This window comes from Sylvia atricapilla, chromosome 12 (assembly GCF_009819655.1).
Source record: "Sylvia atricapilla isolate bSylAtr1 chromosome 12, bSylAtr1.pri, whole genome shotgun sequence".
Taxonomy (NCBI): domain Eukaryota; kingdom Metazoa; phylum Chordata; class Aves; order Passeriformes; family Sylviidae; genus Sylvia; species Sylvia atricapilla.
The window spans coordinates 5,032,963-5,052,861 of NC_089151.1; the positions used below are offsets into that span (position 1 = coordinate 5,032,963).

Here is a 19,899-nt window from a genome sequence, read left to right on the forward strand (position 1 = left end):
GATCAAAGCTGGACACACAGACAGACAGACAGACAGGAGTCAGACCCCAGAAGACACATCCCTTCCCTCCTGCACACACAGAGGCTAGAACAGCTCCTGGATCAGTCCCACAGACAATGCAGATGGGGAATGGTCCCATCCCCTTAGGCAAGGCCAAGGAAGCCAGTTTTGAGATCTCAGGAGTGCCTAAATCTTGAGCACAAACCCAAAATCCCATGAAATATCCCTGGAGACTTGGTCCCCAGCCACATGGAACATGACACGAGTACAATGTGCTCAGAAATTCAGTTTGTGACTGGTTCAGATACAGAGGCTTAAACTTCTTGGTCAAATCTCATTGAGTGCATTCACAACACGCCCCAGTCACCAGCAGATTTGTTTGTTTTATTTATATTTTCTTTAAAAAAAAAAACAAACTAAGAACACCTAGTGTCAATCCTACTCTACGTGTAAACATTTGGTTCAGTAACTTGAACTGCAAAACACTGCTAGAGTATTTACTTGGATTTATCATTTGCATTTATCACTTACGTTTTCTGGATGCTGAATGCCCTCAAGTGTACTGGGAAGCTACAGGGACTCGGGAGATAGCAGCTGGCAATATTCTGAATAACATTTTCGGAAGTTTTCCAAGCCACTTAGAAAACTGAGCTCAAAGTGAAACAGATATTTAGGAACATTCATCACTTTTGAATATGGGATCTTGGCACTTTGTCTGAGGAAAAAAAAATTGATCCATGTAAGATTTTTAAAAAAAGGGAAGTTTTACAGATAAACTAACAGCACTTGATTTATTTCACAAGACAGCCAAGGATGGAAATAGTGGTTCACATTTTTGTAGTAAAGCATTATATATAAATTTAAAATCTAAAGACATGTATATACACACACCAAGTTTACTGCAATGCATAAATATATAAACTTTTTAATAGGCCAACTAATATAGGTCAGAAAATCGATGTATATAGTTCAAGTTTTGCAGCACTTCAGCATCTTAAAAAAATTGAAAAAAAAAAAAAAAAGGTCAATGGATTGGCTGCTGCCCTTTTCCCCACCCTCCCACACTCCTCTGCTCAGGAATAGAGTAATTCCAACCCCACATCAGTGCTATGGAAGGACTGAGCAGAAATAAGTTTCAGAATGGCTCTTCAAGGACTATTTAGTGAAATATCGATATTTTGAACTAGTTTGGGATCATATTTCAACACATGTAAGATGATTTCAATAAAGATGACAAAGGTGTACTAACACAACTGAGGACAGAGTTTGGCTTGTCTGAGGTCCACAAAGTTGCAGAGTGGAAAGTCTTGTATGTAGTTATAATACTGGTTGCACAAAGTCTCTTTCTGAAGGGCAGGAGGTATTATTTCTATTTTCCATCTCTCCCATTTTATTCCTTTTAAATAAATACAGGTTATGTCCCGCCCATCACAACAACAATGAAATCAAAAACTGAGGTAAAACTGTTCTACCAGCTGATCTTGACTACAAACAAAAGTCAATTAAATATCACTACTGATGAGAACAAGGCTTAGTAAGAAATAAAATGCAAGGTACTAAGTTCTTCACTACAACCACACCATAAAACCCAGCTTTCAAATTCAGACAGCAGTAAACAAGACTGTACTGTAGCACAGAAATCATTAGTAAACCAACTTTTGATCCCAGTTAAAGTCACTGTACAAATTTTCCTTAACTCTTAGTCCAAACCCCACGTTTTCTGCAAAATAAATATATCCTTGTCATATTTCACCTTTGTTCTAAGAGACATAAAATACACCTTTCTATGATCCTCAGTCTTAAAAATCATTCTTAGCTTGCAAGCAATCTGAAGTAAAAAGGAACACAATCTATTTAATTTGTCCTTTTGCTCTTACCAAAAGCAGCAATCATCACTAACTGTTCCAGACATGTCTTCCCTTTTCACTTCAAGGAAAACAACCACCAAAGCCCACCCAGAAGCGCACGCCACCCACCTGCAGACCAGTTCATCAGGCTACTCGAATGACAGTGTAGAAAAAAAAACCAGTTTACTTCTTTGCAGAGTACTGTATCCATATTCTGGGGTGTATCCGTTTCAGGTTAGTCCATTTTATATATATTAAAAATATTTGTCGGAATGAAACCGTTGCAAATGAATGAAAAACCGTATGTACACACCTCCACCATTTTTTAGGCACAGACCTTATCTTTTGAGAAAGGACTAGAAATAAAAGGTGCAACGACCAACAACTCCTGTGGCCTCATGCTCCAACAGCAGCCCACCAGGGAGGTTGGTTATCGTGTAGCTTCTGTGTATTACAGCTATCCAGTTCCAGATAGCACATGGATTCGTATCAGTTCCCCGCAGGGGAAACGCACCTGAAATCTTTTTTTTTTTTTTTTTTTTTTTTTTGCTTTTCAATAAGCTTCGCCAAAGGAAACAGATTCCCACCAGTTTCAGACACAAAAATCCTCCTTCAATAACACGGTTTAAACTCCAAATGGTTACGACTGAAGGTGTTTCCTCAATCTCCCCTTTTATTTTTCCCCCTTCTCTTCTTTTTAATGTGTACTTAAGTTATTTGTTCCCAAAACAAGTACTGAGACTCAAGCTTTTGTAAGCATTTAAAACAAAAACAGTTACCATACCAAAGCACAGCATACAGTGTAAGTTTCAGCTGTAATTTCTCAGCTTTTTCCTTTAAATAGAGCTAGATTATGGTGGACTGCACAGAACTCTTCCAGTCTCCTCCCCTGGCAGCGGGCAGATCACGGAGAAGGTACTCGGATGCGGAACAAGCCCTGCTGCAGCTGCAGCCGGAAGAGTTTGCAGTTGGCGATCCGCAGCGCCGCGCAGCCCGTCCGCCGCAGGTCCGACGGGAACAGCGGCTTGGTGCGCTGCCAGGTGCCCGTGCTCCTCTTAAATTCCCTAACGTAGTCGTAGTTTGTACCTGAGTTAAAAAAAAGAGAGACGGAATGATTAAAACTCACTGTGAGCTGCCGCCGGGTTTTAAACTCTCGCAAGGCGAATGCGTGAAGGAGAGCGCGCACAGGAGCACAGATCAGTGTCCGGATGGGACGTTGAAATTGTCGTCAAAAGGGAACTGCCACGACATTTCTGATCTACTTAAACCCACCAAATCTGGAATTTTGTTTGCTTGTATTTCGGAGAAAGCCCTGCTACACACCCATATACATACACATGGCCACAAAAGTCTTCCAAATCTATTTTACAGAGCGTGGCCGGATGCTGGCAGCTGAGAATTGAGCATGTTTGATAGCACACATCTGTTTGCTTGGGATTGAGAGCCAAGAGTCACTATCACATCCCTATGAACCACTGGACGATGCCCCCAGAATTGCCTGTTTCCCACTGCAAAGACAGGAGCTACATCCTCAGGCACTAACAGGTCTTCTTACATTTAGATAAAAGGAGTAACACACTCTTAGTCTTGACCTTTTGCAGTCTTTAATCACCAAATAAACCCAATGCTCATAGCACTGAACTAGTTACTGAAGAGGTCCAAAACTAATCTGTGTGTTTCTGTATGTCCAGCGTAACCCCCTGACCCACAGTGACAGAACAGTGTCCCAGCTTCTTATTCTTAAAATGCTCAGTCTCATCAGTGCCAAGTATTCAAAATATTGGAAGGAAATGAGCACAAAGAGGTTTTTAGTCCTGGTTCTGACCTGTATCGAGATCTCCAATCACGTATATGCTGGCTCCGATGGGCACAGCTCCATACACAAAAGAAGAGCTAGTTGGGATACATAGGTTCTGGTCATTTAGATAAATCCACCTGTAAAAATAACAATTAAAAGACAGGATTTGATTTTTAGTGAGCACATCTTAAAAAAATAATCCAGAGTCTTTTTGCAGCTGTAATCTTTGACTCAAAAGCAGAGAGTACATATTGTTTTGTTCTGTAAAGGAAACATTGTATAGTTTGGGACAGTTCTGGTTTCTCCCAGCCAGGAAAAGCAGTATATACTGCTGTATCCTGAAGTTCCTTAATTCAGAACTACTCCACTCATCTGTGTAATATACCTATAAAGAATTCTTGCAGCCACCCAGTGTGGCCTTCTGGGAAGAGAGAAGCACGTTAGAGAGCCAACAACAGCTATGCCAATCAATTTTCCCTCCAGAGAAAATTTTAGGCAGTTTTGTCTTAAAATTAATCTTTAAATTGTCTTTAAAATAAACACATGTAAGTTTTAATGATCCATAGCAGGGGGAATAACAAATTGCTATAGCAGAACCTTGTTATTAAGCAGTGCCTCCCCCATATAATTCTTCAACTTCTTGTTAAAGTGCTTTATCAGAGACAACAAATCCTTTCCTGCTATAAAGAATGCAGCACTTGGCAATGCTTAACTTCAAACAAGGGATAGAAGACTGGAAATCAAAGTGGTAATGGAATTTGGAAAAGAGATGTCCTTTATCTGGAATTGCCACAGACCTTCCCAATCACATACCAGGCTCTTTTCAATCCCTTTCCAGCTCCTACAGTAATCTTCCAATTCCCCTGTGTTCACTCTAAGCACAGGCTCATTTCAACATTACATCAGCCTGATCTTTCCACCAAATGAAAAGCAGTTTCCATGTTGAAGCCTTTGGAAAGCAGGTAGGGATGTACTCCTCATCCACGTGGGATGCTGGTTTATAAAGAGGTTCAAAAGTTTTCAGCATCCTCTCTTGGTTCTGAAACAAATTCCTACAAAATGCTGCTGCACCTTTGCAGATGCAGTCACAGTTACCATGTACAGACCCTGAGATGTACAAATCAAGGGCATTTTAGGGGACAGCTCCTACTCTTTTTATTAAATAATTTACAGAGAACACAAAGGTCTGAGAAACCTTTGAAAATCATCCCATGTATTTTCATGGCCATACCAGGTTAATTTGAAGGAAAAAGGTAGAAAATGCCCTCCCAGAGACTGCTGATCTTGGAAAATTCTGCATCATCTGAACTCCTTGATTCAGAAGTAAACTACTCTTCTGGCACTGAAGGAGATGCTGCTCCATATCAATTATCTTGGAGACAGAAATCAATTTTTAAAGGGCAAATGAAAGGATCAGCCATCCATTATTTTTTCTTTGCTGTACACTGAAGGATCAACGCTCTGTGCTAAGCAAGGAAATGGTTTGTAGCTGTCACAGAGGAGGACAGATGAACTAAGGAGAGAAAAGGGGAAGTTCTCTACACTGGTTCAGAAACTCTCACAGATCAAAACAGCTTGCACCATATTTCACTAGCTTCCTTCCCTTACTGCAGGAGGAGGACACAGTATCTTCACTGCTTTTTAGCAGCAAGTGACCTAGAATTCTGAAAACAGAGTAAGTGGCAGAGAAATGCAGGAGGACTGGATTTTTTATTTTTTTTTTTTAATTCTAACTATAGGACCAGGTTAAGAAAGGGAAAAAAAAACTCAAATCAGGAGTTTATCTGCAGTAGATACTCTGGGTTTTGGAGTTTAAATAAAAAACTTAAACCCACAGGGTGAGACCCAAGCATTTTCCTACTGTGCCTCACCAAAGGACAATATTAATCTATCTGTAGCTGCTTGTGAAAATTCATCCTCAGTCTTTCTCAACGTGTATACTTTAAAAAACAGGCACCACTTTTCAGGAACATTCACAGCAGCTTTAGCAGTTAAAACTAGGAAGGAACAAAGAGAGGAAGGGCAAGGGGTCACGTTTCATCAGAATTTGACTAAGCTCCAGCTTAATGTGGGTTGTGCCTGCTGTTTGAACAGTATGGAAAAAACACCATGACCAAAAATTCACAATCTTCAGGAATCTGAAAACAGTCCTTGGAACAGAACTCTTGCGTACTTCCCTGGGATGGCTCCACTCAAACCGAGTCCAAGAGGGGCAGGGGGAAGGCAAGTCCTGCTGCAACCACGGGCAGAAGTGATGTCTCTGAAACTGGAACAGGTTTCCACCCAATTTAAAAAAAGAAGGGAAGGAATCCTGATTTTTTTCAGTCTTAAAGTGAGACAAACAAAATGATCCATTTTAATGAAATTCCTGCACTCTGACTGGAAGGATGTTGCTAATTACACATACTATGTCACAAGATGATTTAGTTCACTAGTTATATACTGCTGAAAGCTCTTCCTTATTTTTGTGATGTTCCAGTAGCAAAAAGAACATTGTAAAGGATATTTTACCGAAGTACTGCTTCTGAAAATTATCTCTCACTTTTATCCCCCTTAATACCTGCAAATTTTTGTAATTATTTTTTGAATTATGAAAAGAAGGAACTTACAGGTGCACTTACAGGCACCAGGGAAAGGCAGCCAGTGGTCATATACCTGCAGACCTTGCAAAGAATCCTAAAGTCCGTTTGGGCTCTATTAAATATTTCCAACCATCCACACTGAAAAGAAAAAACCCAAGTGTGTACAGACATCATCCAATTCTCCACTTGCAGAGAGATGGTGCACAAGGTGTGCTATAAATTATGGACTCTGACAGGAAGGAAGTCTGACCCATCAAGGTCTTGAATATGTATTTAAGACTTGCTGCTTTTTATGGAGTAGACCAACACTGGATCACTGAGTGAAGGATACCTTCACATTTCCATCTTCCATTTTCACATTCATTAAATCTGTTTTTAGCTTGATCGATATGTAAAAAAACAGGATACAATGCACACAAAGCTCAATCTACAGCATTTGAAAAAAAAAATCTACATCCTGCAAAAACCCTGAAGTCTGACATAGAGCTTTTTCTATCTTTGGGTTCACTTAAATCCACTCATGCACATGACTCTAAAGACAGGCTGACAAAACATTTATTAATTGAAAAATCTCAGTTACAGCAGCACTTCAAGTATGAGAATTATTTCCTACATTACCCTGTGCACATTTCATGTGGATGCTACTATTCTGTCTCACTTCATTTATTTTATTACTTGTTTATACAGCACAGCTTAACAGGAGTCTCAATGTTTATTTTTTTGCTAGTGTGAAGATCCCAGTCTTTGAAAAGTCTGCGTCATGGTTAAGAATAACAATTTTGAAAGCACTGCACTGTGAGTTATTTTGGAGTAAGTTATTGTTAAAGTAAACAATATTAAACAAGCCCAGTCCTTTAATCCAATTCAAGCCAGAATTATGGCAGCTTACATGAATTAATATGTTTATATACTGATGTGAGTACATCCTTAGACATTCACACTGGAGTAAAACTTGTAACTCAGACACTCAGGCTCTGCATGCCTGGGATGATGCTGGACCCTGTGCTCTGGCAGTGAGGCCTGAGGCACACATGGAAATTCCTGCAGGTGACACAGGTGTGCCCTGCTGCACGTACCCACAACCAACATCATCATCCCACAGCTGAACCCACAGTCCTGAGAGTTCTCTCCACAGCAAAAGTGAACATCATGGAGTTCTGCACTTATTTCAAAACAGCAGGAAAAGAGCTCATTACAAAGTATGCAGTATTGGCATGTAACTATTAAAAAAGTCACAGTGAATTTTGTTCTGAGACTGCTAGAATTGATCTGCTACACAGATCTCAGAGGGTACTGAAACCTGAGAGTACTGACAGACCCTGGAGCTGAGTGCTGGAAATAACACAGAGACACTGCACCCTCTTCTGGCTACAGCACTCCTGGGCTGAGCTGGGACCTTCCAAACCCCGGGAGCACCATCCCCAGGCAGTAGCTGCCACCATCCCAGCCTTCCCTGGTCCCCAGTGTCCACAGGAACCCCCACAACCTGTGCCCTGCCTGCAGGTTCATGCTGAGTTAAATTTCTAAGCTAGGACTGGGCAGTGGCAGAGCAGAAAGGGAAAGTCTGATATCTCAGCTGCCCTCCCCATGTCCTCCTCCATCAGCTCCATTAGTTCCCTCTGCTGCCTCCCATGCCAGCACAGCCCTCACACCACACAGCCAGCACTCAGAGCAACTGGGGCAGCTGCAGTTCCACCACTGGAATCCTGGAAGGCCTCGGGGATGCCACCAGGCAAGGACACAAATGCATCCTGCTGTGGCGGTTGTGGGTGCTGCAGGCAGCAGGTGGCACCACCTGCAGCACCCAGGCTGGGCCCTCAGCTCCCCAAACTCAACCTGCAGCAACCAGTGAAACAGGTTTGCAGCCACTGCTGAGGAATCACAAGCTCTAACCTTCAGAAGAACAGAATCAGGCTGGAAATATTGCAAGTAAATCAGCTGAAAATAGCAAGTAGGAGAGAGGGGAGCACTTCTTTCCCCAGTTCTTTCCCTTTCAAAGACATCTTGCAAAACATTAATAAATTTCTACCATTTCCCCAGCCCCCAGAAAGGCTAGCAAACACTAAGGGAGCATCAGCAGCAACAGCCCCTCTGATCTGTCTGCTTTCTTTAACCAATTTAAAGGATGTTTTTCTTCAGCTTCATTTGATTATAGCTAGTTTAGACATCACTTTGAACAACAGAGAAGACCTCTTCATACAGAAATTAAAGTCTCTTTACAACCATATCTTGCAAGAAAATTATATAATGAATTTACATCTACTGTTCTATTTTTGTGTCCTTTTATACAGGTCACTGTCATAAATCAGTCTTGATCTTCTAATAAAGACATGCTAATCTCCTTCACTTGTTAGTAAGCCTTGAAACATCTGACCACAAAGTCTTTTTAGAATTTAATTTATGAAAGAAGAATAATCCAATTTACAGTTATATGCAAGAAAAAAGTCACTGGAAGAACCAAGCTTGTCAGTTATGACTGGAGAACAAGATGACTAAACAAAAAATTCAATGTAAGGTAACATTTTGAATGGTTACCACATGTAGTAAGGTGGATTTCACTACCAGAGTCAAGAGATAACAAATGAAGTAATCAGAAGCAATTTCAAAACAAGCAGGAGATGAGCCATGCAGTGTGGTGAGGTGGCTGTGGGATGTATAGCATCCATAGTGTCTTTCCTATGGCCAAAGCCTACATGGCTGCCATCAGCTGTAAATGCTTGGAACAGAAATGCATGGAATTTCTCATCTCTAGGGATTCCCTAAGCTGCAAATCTTTGGAGATATGATTGGATTATGAAGATATATCCCTGTACATACATACATACATTCCTCTGTAGAAAACCATGGAATCATTTGGGTTGGGAAAGACCTGTAATGAGCACTCAACAGGGAGCTGTGGGCATGAGCAGGGGTGGGGGCAGCAATACCCTGAACCTGGGGAAACTGCAGAGTGCAGGGGAAGAACCACAAACTCCCTGTGTGACCAAGGTGGTTCTCCTGTCCAGGGGCACTCAAGACCCACACAGTGGCTTTAGGCTTGGCATGTTAGAGGAAAAAGTGGAGCAGAGAAACCCAGAACATAAAATGAGCAATGTCACAAAACCTGAAATGAGCAACAGATACATGACACAGAGCTCATGTGCTTTGGAGTGCAGGACCAAGGAGTGAGGGAACAGGCAGATGTCTGGGTGGCAAGTTATTTTCTGTGTTTAGAGCTGCAGCCAGTTACCTTTTAAACTCATCATGATAAAACTCTGATTTGCACGTCACCATCTCACTGGCTTGGCTGTCGTCACGACTCCTGACCCCACCAAATACATAAAGCTCAGAGGCAACTCCACAGGCCACTGCCCCAAATCTGAAAATCCAAATGAAGAAAGAATATTAATGCAATGTATCAAGACCCTTTTGCATACCCTTGTGAACTGTCTTCATATTTTACTCTTTTATTTATTTATACATGCAGATGCCTTAAATATCCAACAAGATGAGTCATGGATATTAATTGTAAGCACCTAATTCAGATCACAAAAGAAAAAATCTGTAGAAGTATTACTCTAAAAATATTCTGAAGTTCCAATTGAACTATAATTTCTAGTTTTCATTTCGCATTAGGGACTATTGCTGGTAACATCAGGGCTTATGTTTCCACAAAATCTGTATTTATTGCTTGGATGCTTGTCTTTACTCAGCCACATGTTAACTACAGGCTACCATGACTCAGAAAGACCTGGTGAGATTCACAGGCCATCTTCATAGATTCTTCAGAAAAAGGACACTTTCCTCCCATCAGAGGGTTGGAAAAGCAATCTAGCTCCCCTCCTTTTGTTTTCCCTCACCTCCTCTCTTTGAGAGGACAGATTGCTGTCCACTGCTGAGTCCTGGGGTCGTAACACTCCACAGATTCAAAGAGTTTTCCATAGGAGCCTCCTCCCATTGCATAGATTTTCTTCTTCATAGCTGCATAGCAGCCAATCTTATGAAAAAAAAAAAAAAAAAGAAAAATACATCTAAAATGACACACAAACGCACAGTATTGAAAGCTGTCTATACACACATACAGAGGCATTTGGGTTGCCTGTACCATGTGTCAAACAATGCAAGGAATAAAAATGCTCAGCCAGAGTTTTGTTTTGGTGCATAAAGAGAGAAGAAGCTGCTCACTCTCATTTCATTTAGAGACTATTTGCTGAAGGTTCTACTTGAAGCAAAAGATTAAAATACATTTAGATATAGGTATAGATATACACGTATATCTGCATTGACGATTTAACAAGAAGCAACACAATAAATAGGATGTAGTTTTTACCTTTCTAACCATGGTCAAGTCTGGCTGCTTGGTCCAGGTCCGGCTATAAATATCATAGCTCTCCATAGAGATCAGCTCCCTTTCACCATCCTCACCTCCCAGAATATACAGAATCCCATCAATCTCTACCACACCAAAATTATGTCGTGCCTAAGGAACATCAATAAAGTCAACAATGAAAAACATTACTGCCATTGTGAATAAATGAATACAGTCTTATTTTTCAGAGCATCTGTCTGCAAAGTGCTATTGGTATTATGCCTGGCTTTTGTTTTTTTTTTTTTTTTTTTAAATGGTGAAGTCCTAAACACCAGCAAATGATTATTAATTTAATCAGCTAAATAAACAAAGGGTATCAAAACAGAACAACAACAACAACAAAAAGAAGGCAGAGCAGCAGAAGCCAAAGAGACCACACTGAAATCTAAGAACAGAGCTTGGCCACATTTTAGTTCCCATAGCAGTGGTCTCCACAATGAAGCTGTGGCTTTCAGGTCTCTATAGCAGCAAAGCTGGGACCCATTCTCTGTGCAAAGGCAGCTCTTCTATTTTCTATGTATGAGCCCAGCTACCCCTCATTCTCACAGCAAACATATCACAAGCAGGAAACTAAATGCATCATAACTAAAATTGTAGCCAAATCTACATGCCTTTGTCAACCAGAGATTGCAAAGAGGAAAATCCTGTGGTAAACAACTTCTTAATAAACACCCTGTGCTGATTTACAAAGATAAAAAACACAGGTGTATTAAGGATATATGTTTACAAATAACAAACTGTTACTTTTGGATGGAATGTAATTATGAAGAAGGAAGCATTAACTCAAACCAAACCTAAATATGTCTGTGCAAGCCAAGTTCTGTATGTTGGCCAGTCCTCTGTCCATCTTTTCTGCACAGTCCGATCCCTTTGTCCATCTCAGAGGTCTCTTGTTTTAGAAGGCCAGTATACGCAGAACATTAAGTATACTATAGGACTGATTCATTATGAAATTCCTGAAATTTTGTAGTTCATCTTACAGTTAGCTCTTCACCAATTGTTTAGTTTTTCCAGATCCAGCAGTCAGCATCAGACCACAAGAACAACAGGATATAAACAGAAGTCAGTCTGTAGCATGATTTTGAATGTGTAAGATGCAAGCGACTGGAGATTCAGAATAAAATTTTGCAGAAGAAAAGGAACATTTTGCCAAAGTAAAAACTTAAATCCCAACAGTTAGATAGAGATCTTGCCTCATGCATTGGTGGTAAGGAACTCCATGAATTGGTGTCTGGATCATATTTCTCTCCAGAGCTTAGCGTTCCCTTGTTTTCATCCTGACCACCAAGCACAAATAAAAATCCTTCTGTAAAACAAAATGTAACATGATCTTAGAACAGGACTCTCAAGAAGAAGACTCACACCTGCACACTGAGCAAAACAACATGACTGGTGAGCTGTATTCTGGAATTCACTAGGAGATCCAGACCAGTCACAGGTCAGACTCTGGACTGGAGAAGGTAAAGCACATACTTACATCTGACTCAAGTTTACCCCTGCAGATACCCTTCAACATATTCAGTGATGCAGCAACTAGAATTTACTTAAAACATCAAATACTCCTGGAGAGACAGATGTAGCAGATTCCCACAAAATGTTGCAGGAATAGTGATTTTAAGACACTCAGATGACAGGGATTTTCACAGAATCAAGTACAGTTTTGGGCAGACAAAGGGGAAGCATGAAATAACCCCAGTGCAGTCAGTATTGAAAAAAATATATAATTATAAGCTGTATCTCAGATTTTGAGGCACTGGTGTAAGTTTTCATAACACTGACTTTACAAAGACAAAGTTCCCCTTTACCTGCTGACAATACTCCATGATTGATCCTTGGAATACTCATAGGAGCAAGTTCAATCCAGAGCTGTCTATTGGGATCATAAAGAGGACACATACACCGCATCACTGAGGTTGGTTTCCGTGATCTGAACACAGGGTGGGGAGGGAACAAGCAGAAACAGAAAGACAAAGACAGAGTTTTACGAGTTCACTGTTAACACCTTATGTCCAAAGCTTGCTTGTTCTTGTTTTCCTGTATATTCATCACGTGGCATTTCCCTGGTAAGGAGAAGACCCCCAAACCAAACATGTAAATTGAGTTTGTACAGACTTGGAGACATAAAAAGCTGATTCACTGCATTCCTACTGTATCTGCCTGTAACCTTTTTTATGAACTTTGAACGAGCTAAGAAGAGAGTATTAGTAATGTCTGAGTAAAGTGATTCACAAGCTGATATGCAAAATGCTGTCTGAGTGGTTTACGATGTTTCTATAAAGAGCTAACATCTAAATGCTAAATTTATTTAAACAAGACAGAACCCTCCCTTCTTCTGCAGGGGGTACTCTAGAAAAGAAAGAGATTATTGTGTGGAACAGGAATTTTCACCTTATCTCAGATGCACCAATAATGACTTTTTTGGAACCACATCTATTATAAACAAAACAGTTTAAAGCACATATTCATTACTTCTAAGTTTTGTTAGAGATGCTTTTCAGATCATCAGAAATGATTCTGTGTTTAAGTCTATTCATTTAAAAAAGAAAACCAGCTAACACTTACTGAACAAACAACCTTAAGCTTACTGCAGGTTGAATGTCAGAAACAAAACAACTATTTACTGCTGAATCACCCCCCAGAAGTATTTCAGGTGTGTCTGAGTAAAACAAACCCAAATGATAGCGTAATCAGCAATAAGTGCACATATTCTCTGCACTCTGTGTTTCCAGAGCGCCGTGAGTGCTGACACTGGGACCAGCTGTGACTCCACTGCACACTTACACTCTCTCCTCCCCTCCAACAGTCACGATGCACTCGGAGTAGCCCCGGGGCTTGAAGGAGGCCAGCATGGCCTCTCCCTGCTGCGGGGGTGTCAGGGGGATGTTGTTGCACTCCTTGACGATCTCGCGGACCAGCGGCTCGCTCATCATCTGCTCGCGCAGGTAGGCAGCATCCAGCCCTGACACCCACACCGCCGACATCACATCCTTCATGTGCACCTGGGGGAGGCAGCAGGGACACACAGTCACCCCCAGCACACAGCCACCCCGACATGCAGATGTTTAGCAAATACTTGAGAGAGTTTTTGGTGCTGGTAAGTAATAAACTATACAACACGGTGTTAGTATGAAAACGCATCGAGTGCGCGAAGTTTCTCTATGAAAGTGCTACTTGCTTTGCTGCCGTGTGAACAAGATTGTATCATCCAATGTGAAAATGGTGCGCTTTTTTTCTTAATGCCTATTAAATCATAAAGGCAGCAGATGATATCAACACAGCTTTCACCCTTTTACTGCAATGCCATGGTCTGCGTTTCAGGCAAAATTCAATAAATTCTATAAGATTAGTCAGGAAAGAAACAGATCTATTTCAAGTTCCCAGTGATTAGAATGAACACTCCGATTTGCGCCACGTTCAAAATACAAACATTTGGATGTCCTGACCTTTCTGGATTCTGAATCATGGGAAATCCACCTAATCACCGCTTCAAAGACGTATCTTTCATTTCCAACATTGAGCTTTTCCATCGACAGCACTTCTTTCAGTTTTTGAGGAGTCAGTTCCAAGAATTCCTCTGTGCTGCTGACATCTCGAAAGTGAGTTTCCAGATACTCTGAGGCAAGGTAGTGAACATGATGCAAACAATAGTGCAGTGCAAAGTCCCGAATACCAATACAGTTCTCAGCAGCTATGCAACCTTCTAAAAACTCACAGCAGAGAGTTTTTAAGTCTGTAAGCAGCAGGAGATCAGCTGCCTGTACCACATCTTGGATAGTTTCTTCATTTAGCCTGATCTGCAAGAATTAATTTAGAAGTTATAGCTACTATCACTCATTTGTTCCATGACATGCCTGCATTCATTACACTCATTCCCAGTGGCTGAAGAATGGAGTATTAATGCCAGTGTAAAAATTAGGAGAAACTGATACGACTGCTAACCATTTATTAATTAACACAGAGTTGGAAAGGCATTTGCTTGACAGAAGGTGTGGAGCAGAAATTTTGCTAAGTTCCTGAAGTAACTAACCATAAAATTGCTCTTCTCATCCAGGAACCTAAAACGAGTTTTGCTGTAATAAATAAGTACTTTCTTTAAACATACATGAAGGAATAAATTTCAAGCCAAATCTGCCCTTTCTTTTTCTGCTGGAAGCTAAACTCATTCAGCAATTTCAGTCTGGTTCCAAATAAACCAGACACACCAACTTTAATTCCTGCTAAGGCTGCTGGCAGGCAGATCTGACAAGAGGCCAGTGAGGTGGGCACAAGGGGCAGGAAGGGAGGGTGCCTGCTGTACTGTAGTGCTCAGTGATGGGGTCTCCATCTCTGTGCCTACCAAAGCAGTCCTTGTCACAGCTGACAAACACTGCCTGGTTTAAAGCAGGTTACTGAAGGTAGCCACTAATTTTAATACAAACATTTGACATTGACTCTATATTTTAAAGTCTTTCCCTGCTGCACAAGAAGAGCAGAGACAACTCCTGCAGAGCCTACTGCCTCGACTTCATATGCAGGAGTTTTATCACAAAGCTTTAAACATCTTTCAGGATAGCTGTGTTAAAACTCAGGTTATTTTGCCAAATAATCCAAGTGAGGTTAAGGGGTTTTTTAATACCATACCTGCCCACTGAAGATGTAATCGAGTATCTCTTTCATGATATCAACAGATATCCCTTCAAGTTCAATCTTGTACGTTGAGCCATCATCCTTTGGAGGATTGTAATTCAATTTTGTTCTACAGAGAAGAGAAAAGAAAAAGAGGAAAGTTCAAAATCTGGGCATTGCTTGCTCTTAGTTTCTGAAGAATCTGAGATCTCAGAACATGGATCTCTTGAGCCACAACAGAGATGTTAAAACCTTTTAATGTGATGGAAATACTGTGCCTTGAATTAGCACATAGGTATGGCCTCTGATACTGCTCATCACATTTCCAAACTGAACAAATCTGTCAGACTTGCAAACCACCCAGGCCATCAAAGAGCCAAAGCATGTTTTTATCCCAGCTCATTCATCACAAACATTCAAAAACTTCACTCAGACCTTCCAACGGAACAGCAGCTCTGCTGACAGATGAAACACAAGAATTTGCTTTGATAAAGGTGGAAAAAAACCCAAAGCAAAACAGAACCAAAACTTTTTTATCAAGGAAGAAATAATTAGAGTTAGCAGATGTGATCAGAATATTTACTGGCAGCACAAACATTTGGATTGCATTACCATTTTGTGTAGTTTATGATGTTATCAGCCTAATGCTGTGCCTGGCTGTAACCAAGTCATGCACTCAGAGTTGCAGGAAACAGCTCATGTGCTGCTCAGCAGAGCTTTAAATATTCATCTACATCAGTGGACACTTCACTCACAAGCCATTTCTTTAAACACACCAGGAGCACTTTGATGTGCCTGTGAATAGAATGTTGGGGGCTAGGGGAAAAGGTGAGGAGGTAAAAATAGCACAGCAAACACTTTGATTTCCACCAGCTGTCAGTGCAAACGCTTCTTCCAGGAGAGACAACTTAAAGTGTTCAAAAGGGAGCAGCATCCACCAGTCTGGTGCAAACAGCCACAAGAGCTAATAAAAGATAAATTTTAACATATTTTTCCACATTTTGGTCAATGAAGAATACATTATATAAAGACAAGAAAGTTTGTTTCACTACCTCTGTATATATATAGCGACCTACATCTACACCACAGGACACTAAAATAAAAGCTTTTAAAACTTTTTAACATTCATTTGAATATATCCTTAGACAGAACCAGTTTTTAAATGTGAAAAGCTGTGGCTTTGCTAAGCTGAAAGCGTCCAGCCTCCTACTATCCACACTCATGCTAAGCAATACATAAATAGGTCTTAGCTAAGGGCAGATTCTGCCTCACTTACTCATATCGGAATAAATTAGTTTCCACAAAATAAGCTGTAACTCACATCAAATAAAACCTTCGTCTGTAAGGAGCTATTTTTAAGTGTGAATAAGGGCAGTAATTTTAGCCCTCTAGTTCATCATTGTGGTCCTGTCTTCACATCCCTTCTCCACTCTGCAGAACACCCAGAGACAGCAGAGCTCAGCTGCCCATGTACCACTGCACCAGGGCTGGATCTGCTTCACCCTGTCTGTACAGCACCTGGCACGAGTTACAATACAAACAACAACAACAACAACGTGGTGTGGATTAGGAAATGGTTTATTTCCTAATACTTGGAAGGAGATGAGGAAAACTATGTGACTCTCATTAAAGCGCATGCTGCAATAGCAGGGACTGATTTACAGCTTGTCAGGTGAAAACTCCTGTCCCAAATGTACATTTCCAGCAGAACATACAACGTGTACCCCAGCCCGAGCCATCCTTGCCCACGTGCAATGTGCATTTTTCATGTCTATGAGCTCCAAACAAGCCACAGAGCATACACACAGAGCAAGTGCCTTTTCACTTCTAACAAAGCAAAGGTTTCTGTACACACATTTTTAAATCTATCCAAACTACCTCCATTTATACCTGAGTTCTGGGATTCTCGGTTTGTACCAAAAGGCACTTCTTGACTCCTAGGATGAAACTCTGTTTTCTTTTAATTTAACATAAAATGTATCAAGGTTCACAGTCTCTGGCTTCCTTCAGCAGAACAGACAGCTGGGTGATCCCTGGATTTCACAGGATTCAGGGACCTGTAAGCAGCTATTAGGATCAAACACACAGCAGTATCTACACAGAACCTGGGGTGTCCAACACATTGTGGGGCTTAAAACAGGTCCAAGGCATACAACAAGCATGTTAATGTCAGCACAAATGGGGAGATTAGGGAAAGGACTCGTGCTCTTTATCACTAACTTTCATCTTAGCATCACCTGTACACACCCAAGCTAAATCACCTTATTGCACGGACTTTACACTGACGCCTCCTGGTAACAAGAAAGTGTTGTTCAGAGTTTTTGGGTCTTATCAGGGTAGATGTTCTATTACTGTGTACTTTTTCAGGCATCAACAGTTCCTAAGCTGAAAAGAAATTACCTAGGCCCTAATGCAAGGCCAAAACACAAAGCCAAAGCAGAAAAATAACCTTGAGAACAAATAAAATTACTTCAAAGTTGCAGACACTCGTATCTAGGCAAACATCCACCTTATGCAAATGCTTCCCAGGTCAGATTAAGTTTTGTTCCTATCATCTGTCATGGGAAGCAGCAGTGATCCATCTGTCACATGATTTTAATTTGCTGGTTAATAAAATACAAGGTTATTTATTTCAGTACAAGTACTTCTGAGCTATGCCAAGAGAGCCATTCCCAAAGGCAGCTGGAGGTACTCCTTGTCACTCACGTCAAAACTGCAGGACAGCTAATGGCTGTTGGGCAGAGGGGAGGAAAAATATGATGCAAGGACATATTATAACCAGGTTTGGGACTGGAAAAGTTTCAGAAAAAAAACAAATCTTGAGTCCAAATGGAATAAAAGCTGAAGGAGGAGAGAAAAGTAGGAGGTGTGCAAGCAGAGGGCAAAGAGCCACATCTCCTCTTGCATCACCCAACACCAGCTGTGACCTGCACCCACACCTTGCCAACAAACTGAGGCCTGGGCATCCCTGTCATAACACACAGAGACAGAATGAGAAAGTTTCCAAACATGTTTTTCCCAGTTCAGAAAGACAATGGGCAGCACATGGAGAAATACTTAATCCTCGCCCTCTATCAAATTTCACTTTAGAAAATAAATTACCAGCTATGCTTAAGAAGAGGCTTTCCAATCTGTCAGCAGCTCAGAAGGAGGATGCCTTCTTTTTGCCACGCTCCTCCTCAGGGTGATTTATTCAGCCTGTGATTTGTGTGGCTGAGAGCTGGAAGTGGCAACCCAAGGTGCAGAGATGCGCCAGCTGCAGCACAGCTGCTTCTAACACAGGCATGTGACAGCTTCCTACTGCAGACAACATTTCTAATTACTCTAAAAGCACTCCAAGCTGTCAAACCACACCAGAAAAAGCTGCCTCAGTCTTCCTTAATTCAGATGGAAAACCAGAACATCAAGATCTGGAAGGAAATAACCCTCCCAGCCAACCAAAACCCCCATGAGTTGGGAGCAGAGCACAGCCAAGACAGAGCTGGAGGAAATGAAACACGGCAACTTCTTCATCCTGTTTTGTCAAGTAACTTAATTTTGAGCAACTTGACTCCATACATGTTTTAAAACAATAATTTCCATTTTTTAATTAAGATCACGATTGTGAGTTGAAATTGCTTCCAGTAACATAAAACTGTTCTATAAATGCTCAACATCCACCCCAACATCTTGTGCCTCGTCAGGAAAACTGCTGGCACACACAACACCTTGAGCCAGTGGCAAAAGAACAAATGGGTTGATGTTGTGTTTTGATGTTGTCTGTGTGACAAATTTAGAATCTGCTGTTCCACATCACTTAAGGAATACAATCCTAATGAGTCATCTGAAACACTCTATATGAGGCAGAATGAGGATAAAAATTCCAGTACCTCTTCCGTATATGTAAGCAGTATGAGCAAGGTGAATCCTCAAAATGAAAACACAGCCTCCAGAACTGATGTTGATACTGCTAGGAACAACAATTTACATCTAATGACATAAAACAGATTCAAATAATAAGGAAAAAACCCACAAGCAAAAAGCAAACCAACAGGTAAATTAAGACTGTCCACACTTCTTGTTAAAATTAGGATGGAGCTTCCAACTTACTGTTACATTAAAAGAGCAAAACACATCAAAATACAACCAATACTTCCAACCTTACAGTCAATCCCTGTGAAAGCACTGTTGTGCTTTCAGTTAAGATATATAAGAAGCAGATTGAAAAGAAACCCCATGTGTCTGAAAACATGGTTTTCTTACATTTTACAGTTGAAAGTTTGCACGAGGGGAATAATCACTTTTAAAAACTCAACTAGACAAAACAACAAACAAAATGAAAATTCAAATTAAGAACTTGGCCACCACTGACACCACTTGTCTTCCTGAGTCAGACATAATTTTGTGGGAATATTTTCCTCTTCAAAAATCTCTGCCTTTTCTGTAAAGTATTAAAAAAAGACAACTGATGTGTTTTTACAATGGTCACATTAAGTTATTCAGAGAGCAAGAGCACAGCACTTGGAAAGCATTAATCCTTAGACTGCTGGTGTATTGGAACCTAAACAAGTGAAGAAAACACCTGTCTGCAAAGGCTGTACCTATGAGAATGCTCCAGACCACACTCACCACAAGCAGCTTGTTGATATTTACAGTGAACAGCCATCAAAAAAACTCTGGGAAACAAGAGACAGACGCTTTGGGTTTGAAGCTTTGCAACACAAAACTTTTACCTGCTCT

General features: G+C 40.8%; 1 protein-coding gene across 1 annotated transcript in view; it reads right to left on the minus strand.

Moving 5' to 3' along the window:
- Positions 1 to 405: 405 nt before the first annotated feature.
- The window catches only part of GAN (gigaxonin), a 28,544-nt gene continuing 9,050 nt past the window's right edge, over positions 406 to 19,899 (minus strand). The window contains exons 2-11 of the mRNA XM_066327545.1: positions 15,196 to 15,310; positions 14,019 to 14,369; positions 13,357 to 13,574; positions 12,381 to 12,502; positions 11,769 to 11,881; positions 10,537 to 10,686; positions 10,067 to 10,203; positions 9,457 to 9,585; positions 3,673 to 3,782; positions 406 to 2,933 (exon numbers count right to left, since the gene is read on the minus strand). Of these exons, the coding sequence (XP_066183642.1) occupies positions 2,752 to 2,933; positions 3,673 to 3,782; positions 9,457 to 9,585; positions 10,067 to 10,203; positions 10,537 to 10,686; positions 11,769 to 11,881; positions 12,381 to 12,502; positions 13,357 to 13,574; positions 14,019 to 14,369; positions 15,196 to 15,310 (1,627 nt within the window). The 3' untranslated portion in view covers positions 406 to 2,751. The remainder of the gene's footprint in view (positions 2,934 to 3,672; positions 3,783 to 9,456; positions 9,586 to 10,066; positions 10,204 to 10,536; positions 10,687 to 11,768; positions 11,882 to 12,380; positions 12,503 to 13,356; positions 13,575 to 14,018; positions 14,370 to 15,195; positions 15,311 to 19,899) is intronic.